Here is a 6,000-nt window from a genome sequence, read left to right as displayed (position 1 = left end):
TGTATCCCTTCTGCAGAGCCCATGGCGCGGTCTCCGTTGACAAGCCCAGGACGCGGTTCTCTTGGTTACCGAGGGTTACACGCCGCCGTCTTCCTCACGCTTCAGGCACGCCCCTCTATCCTTAGAAAGTGGCAGCTCCCTAATGGGCTGGACCAAACCAAAACTCACAAGAGAGGGGGGCGTGGAGAGCGGCCGGGGCAAGGAATTGTTATTGTAATACTCCCCGCCCCTGGATGGATTTCTGCGGAGGAGCACACCCCGCCAGTCACAGGCATGTACAGGGGGGACATGGCGAGGACCGCAGCCTGGGACAGGACGTGAGGCTCCCCAATTACCCAAAATGGCCAATGTCAAGGTAGCGCTGCGGGTGAGACCGCTCAGCAAGAGGTAAGTGGCTCTGGTAGAACGACAACTCCCTGCGCGGCTGTCAGGCATGCTGAGGGTCGTAGTTGCACAGAAAGTTGCGCCTGGTAATGTCAGGCACCTATGAGGTGGTATACAGGGCTGTATATCGTGGGGAAGCCTCTGTCATGGCTGCTCTAGTCATGTATGGAGCTTGTATGTGGCATGAAACGCGTCGCTCAGTCTTCAAACGACTTTTTAGGATGTGGAGGTCTTCGGGTGTCGTAAAGGTTTTGGAAATGTGTGACAGAAAAGTTGGCGTTGTAGGCGCTCTCATGTGAGACTTTGCCTAGGACAAAAGAAATGACGTCCGGAAGACGCAGTTTGGTATTTTTTGGAGCATTTTGTAAGGAATTGGATTTCTTCATCACATACGCCAGTGTTCACACCCGCAGCTGAACCCCCTCCAGGCGCTGCACAAAATCTGGGTGAATTTTTTGTCCACGGCGCTGAAAGGATGATGAGGATGATCGCACTTTTCACGGACTCTGCATGGACAAAATGCATTAGCTGCATATGAAAGGCTCGTCCTGCCCGCTGTCGTCTTCGGATTCGCCATAGGCTACCATGTGGCTAATAATCATACCCTTAGACCAGGGATCGGCAACCTATGACGCTCTAGCTGTTCTGAAACTACAACTCCCAGGATCTTTCTCTTCCTTCTATGAGAGTTACAAGAATGACCGATTTAAGTGAGCCCGCTGGGAGTTGTAGTTTCACAGCAGCTGGAGTGCCGAAGGTTGCGGATCCCTGCCTTAGTCTATGTTCACACTGTCAAAATCCGCCTCGGTTTTTCAGTTTCGGCGCCACAGACCTGCTCGGGGTTTAACCCTGGGTTTCGAGCAGACCCCAGACCCCCGGCGTGGTTTCCCGTGGTGTCTGTGCGGAATCTGCCCCAAGAATGGACATGTCTGGAAACCGCACGTGAATGGTGGTGCGGGCTCACATCGAAAACAATGGGAGGTGGTTTCAGTGGAGCGCACTGTTGTTGCACAAAATGTAGCGACTTTTTGGAGGTTTTACTTACCGCTCGCCCCTTTCCTGGGGGACCATTGATTTAAGATACTGCTGTATTACATTACCGCACCTCCGTCATGAGCGGACCCCGGACTGTGATTAGGTGAGGAGGTTGGAGCTTGAATCTTTTGGCGAGATTTAGCAGTCCTTTTACGTCTGAAAAGTGGCAAACTGCAACTTTATTTTTTTTTAATTGTCGCATCTCCCCTTTTTCGCCGTCCTTTGCTCTTGCAAACGTATTTTCTTTCCGCGTCCATTCAGTTTTTTTTTTTTTGTGGACCATATACGGAACCATTCATTTCAATGGGTCCGCAAAAAAAAAAAAACGGAAGGTACTCCATGTGCATTCGGTTTCTATATGTCCGTATTTCCGTTCTGCAAAAAAATAGAACATGTCCTATTATTGTTCGTATTACGGACAAGGATAGGACTGTTCTATCAGGGGCCAGCTGTTCCGTTCCGCAAAATACGGAATGCACAGGGACGTCATCCGTGTTTTTTGCGGACTTCAAAATACATACGGTCGTGTGCATGAGACCTAAGACAGAAATCTACGGCAGCTCTGAGCTGGCGTATATTTCTGGTGAGGCACACAGACTGCAGGAGGATGACGAGGCGTATGGATCCTCCGGCAGCGCAGGGTATATACAGACAGGCGCAGAAAGCCCCAGTCTTGATAACTCTCCCCCTATATGTGCAGAAATGTAATGGGCACCTATAGTGTCTGTCCATGTGGGTACACCGCCGTGTCGATGGTCACTATAATGTCTCATGGTGATACTGTATTTCTAGATACATGTAGAGAATTATCTGTTCTGTTCAAGGATATTATTCCAGAAAATGCACGCTTCCTTAAAATCCATTTCCGGTAGCATTCCCAGTTCTCCTTGTCTTGGTCTTAATATGTGAGGAGAGGCGCTGGGACTGTGTAGGTCACGTGACACCCCCCCCCCCCCCCCACACACTTTCTGTGCAAAACGATTGTCAAGGAAAATGCTGCGTTTCCTGCAAACAGAGATGATTGTGGTAAGAACGTCCGGAAGAGTCTGACGTGCTTTACTTTCTGTAAGTACTTCAGTTTTCCAACAAAGATAAAGTGTCGCAGCACGTGATGATCAGCAGGATGAGCGCTGAGATTTATAAGGCCACCTGCACATGTTACGGAATACACGTGCGTTCCCGTGCGGAAAACCCCCCCGAGTAGTACAGTACCAGCAAAGTGTATGAGATCACACTATGTAGATTGTTTCTGTGAGGAAATTGACCTGCAGTGTGGATTTACTTATCCGTAGCATGCCAATTATGGTTGCGGTTTTAGGCTACTTTCACACTTGCGGAAGAGTGATGCGGTTCCGGCAATCTGCATGCAAACGGACAGCATTTGTAGACGGATCCGGATGCGGCCCCATCTCACAAATGCATTGCAATAACGGATCTGTCTGTCCGTTTGTCCGTTTCCATTTTATTTTACATTTTTAAAGGTCTCCGCATGCGGTATTGCAATATTTTTAATGCCGGATCCAGCACTAATGCATTCCAATGTAAATTAATGCCGGATCCGGCATTCCAGCAAGTGTTCCGGAATTTTGGAAGGAGATAAAACCGCAGCATGCTGCGGTATTATCTTCGTCCTGAAAAGGCAAAAAGACTGAACTGAAGACATCCTGATGCATCCTGAACGGATTGCTCTCCATTCAGAATGCATGGGGATAAAACTCATCAGTTCTTTACCGGTATAGAGCCCCTAGGACAGAACTCTATGCCGGAAAAGAAAAACGCTAGTGTGAAAGTATCCTTAGCTGCAGAATTCACCCTTTTCAATAGAAGGGCGAGATCTGCTGGAAAACCGCATCTGTTCCGCACAGAAATCCGCAATTAGAAATTGCAGATTTTGGTATTTTGGTGCTGAGATGCTGCAGAAAGGAACCTAAATGGACACAGCGATTTGTGCGGATCTGATGTGTGTTCACCCTCACTCGTCTTAAAGGGGTTGTCCGGGCTTTTTAAGATTAATGACCTATCCTAAGGCGGGGCTGTCGGGTGTGGGACCCCCCCGCCGATCAGCTGTACTAGGAAACAGCGCGCACAGTGTACACGTGCCGTCTCCCTTCTGTCTTCCTGTCTGCTATCATAGTAAGATAGTAACATAGTATATAAGGCCGAAAAAAGACATCTGTCCATCCAGTTCGGCCTGTTATCCTGCAAACTGATCCAGAGGAAGGCAAAAAAAATCCTGTGAGGTAGAAGCCAATTTTCCCCACTTTAGGGGTAAAAATTCCTTCCCAACTCCAATCAGGCAATCGGAATAACTCCCTGGATCAACGACCCCTCTCTAGTAGCTATAGCCTCTAATATTATTACACTCCAGAAATACATCCAGGCCCCTCTTGAATTCCTTTACCCTGGGTTCACACCTGAGCGTTTTACAGCGCGTTCAAACGCGCTGTAAAACGCTCAAGACATGAAATCCAATGCTTCCCTATGGGAATGGTTCACACCTGGGCGTTTTACAGCGCGTACGAACGCGCTGTAAAACGCCCGACGCTCAAACAAGTACTTGAGCTTCTTTTGGGCGTTTTGACGCGCGTCAAACGGTTTACTATTACAAAAAACGCGCATAAGAACGCGCGACAAAAACGCGCGTAAAACGTGCGTTTGAGAAACGCTCAGGTGTGAACCCAGGGTTAGTGAGTTCACCATCACCACCTCCTCAGGCAGAGAGTTCCATAGTCTCACTGCTCTTACCGTAAAGAATCCTCTTCTATGTTTGTGTACAAACCTTCTTTACTCCAGATGCAGAGGATGTCCCCTCGTCACAGTCCTGGGGATAAATAGATGATGGGAGTGATCTCTGTACTGACCCCTGATATATTTATACATAGTAATTAGATCTCCCTTCAGTTGTCTTTTTTTCTAAAGTGAATAACCCTAATTTTGATAATCTTTCAGGATACTGCCCCATTCCAGTTATTACTTTAGTTGCCCTCCTCTGAACCCTCTCCAGCTCTGCTATGTCTGCCTTGTTCACAGGAGCCCAGAACTGTACACAGTACTCCATGTGTGGTCTGACTAGTGATTTGTAAGGCTACTTTTGGTTTCCGTTTGTGAGATCCGTTCAGGGATCTCACAAGCGGTCCAAAACGAATCGGTTTTGCCCTAATGCATTCTGAATGGATAAGGATCCGCTCAGAATGCATCAGTTTGCCTCCGTTCCGCCTCTATTCCGCTCTGGAGGCGGACACCAAAACACTGCTTGCAGCAATATTTTGTTGCATGAGCGTTTTTGCGCTGTGCTCGGCACTTGGGAGTGACAGGACATCGGACCTATAGGGTTGTTTTGGGACAGTGTGGCCAGAGTCCCCTCCCGGCCTCCTCATTGGTGGCAGTTGTGATCGGAGCCCCAGCAGTGTAATCCTGGGGCTCCGATGGGTTACCATGGCAGCCAGGATGCTACTGAAGCCCTGCCTGCCATGGTCAGCACCCTGCTGCTGTGTGCACAGGGCAGCAGGGAGAGTGTAAGATCCTATTCACCCTGACAGAGATCTATTAGGGTGAATAGGTCAAGGGATCAAAAGATCCCAAGTTCTACCCCCTAAGGGGGGAAATAGTTATTATTAAATAAGGCTACTTTCACACTTGCGTTCAGGGTTCCGCTTGTGAGTTCCGTTTGAAGGCTCTCACAAGCGGCCCCGAACGGATCCGTCCAGCCCCAATGCATTCTGAGTGGATGCGGATCCGCTCAGAATGCATCAGTCTGGCTCCGTTTGGCCTCTGCTCCGCTCAGCAGGCGGACACCTGAACGCTGCTTGCAGTGTTCCGGTGTCTGCCTGGCCGTGCAAGGCCAAACGGATCCGTCCAGACTTACAATGTAAGTCAATGGGGACAGATCCGTTTGAAGTTGACACAATATGGTGCAATTTCAAACAGATCCGTCCCCCATTGACTTTCAATGTAAAGTCTGGACGGATCCGTCTGAGTACAAATTGGACTTAGATTTTTTTCTGAAATATAATGCAAACGGATCCGTTCAGAACGGATACCATCGTTTGCATTATAGGAGCGGATCCGTCTGTGCAGACACCAGACGGATCCGCTCTGAACGCAAGTGTGAAAGTAGCCTTAACTGTAAAAAAAAAAGTTAAAAAACTACACGAAAATAGTATAGTATCACCCCCTTTCCCAATATAAAATATATTAACAATAAATAAAAATATTAAATATTGCCACGTCTGAAAAGTCCAAAATATAAAAAAATCTCTCTTATGTGGTGAACACTGTAAAAGAAAAAAAGGAAAAGAAAAAGTGCGCGATTTATTTTGCAATTGCGGACAAGAATAGGACATGTTCTATTTTCTACAGGATCGGAATTGTGGACCCGGAAGTGTGGGTCCGCATTTCCGGATCCGAGCCGCACATCGTGCGGCCCCATAGAAATGAATGGGTCCGCAATTCCGTTCCACAAAATGCAGAACAGTATTGCGGACGTGTGAATGGAGCCTAAAGGTAGAGTGAAAACTACTCCAGGCATTTGGACTATGGCGCTGTGCTTATTAATTCATGACTAGGGCCTCTTTCACACAA

General features: G+C 48.0%; 1 protein-coding gene across 1 annotated transcript in view; it reads left to right on the top strand.

Annotated features, from left to right (window-relative positions):
* The first annotated feature begins 216 nt into the window (after positions 1–216).
* Positions 217–6,000, top strand: part of STARD9 (StAR related lipid transfer domain containing 9) — a 155,529-nt gene continuing 149,745 nt past the window's right edge. The window contains exon 1 of the mRNA XM_044271258.1: positions 217–387. Within this exon, the coding sequence (XP_044127193.1) occupies positions 341–387 (47 nt within the window). The 5' untranslated portion in view covers positions 217–340. The remainder of the gene's footprint in view (positions 388–6,000) is intronic.

The sequence above is a fragment of the Bufo gargarizans genome, chromosome 11 (genome assembly GCF_014858855.1).
Source record: "Bufo gargarizans isolate SCDJY-AF-19 chromosome 11, ASM1485885v1, whole genome shotgun sequence".
Taxonomy (NCBI): domain Eukaryota; kingdom Metazoa; phylum Chordata; class Amphibia; order Anura; family Bufonidae; genus Bufo; species Bufo gargarizans.
The sequence above is the reverse complement of the archived record's forward strand: the minus strand, read 5'-3'. Positions and strand labels throughout refer to the sequence as shown.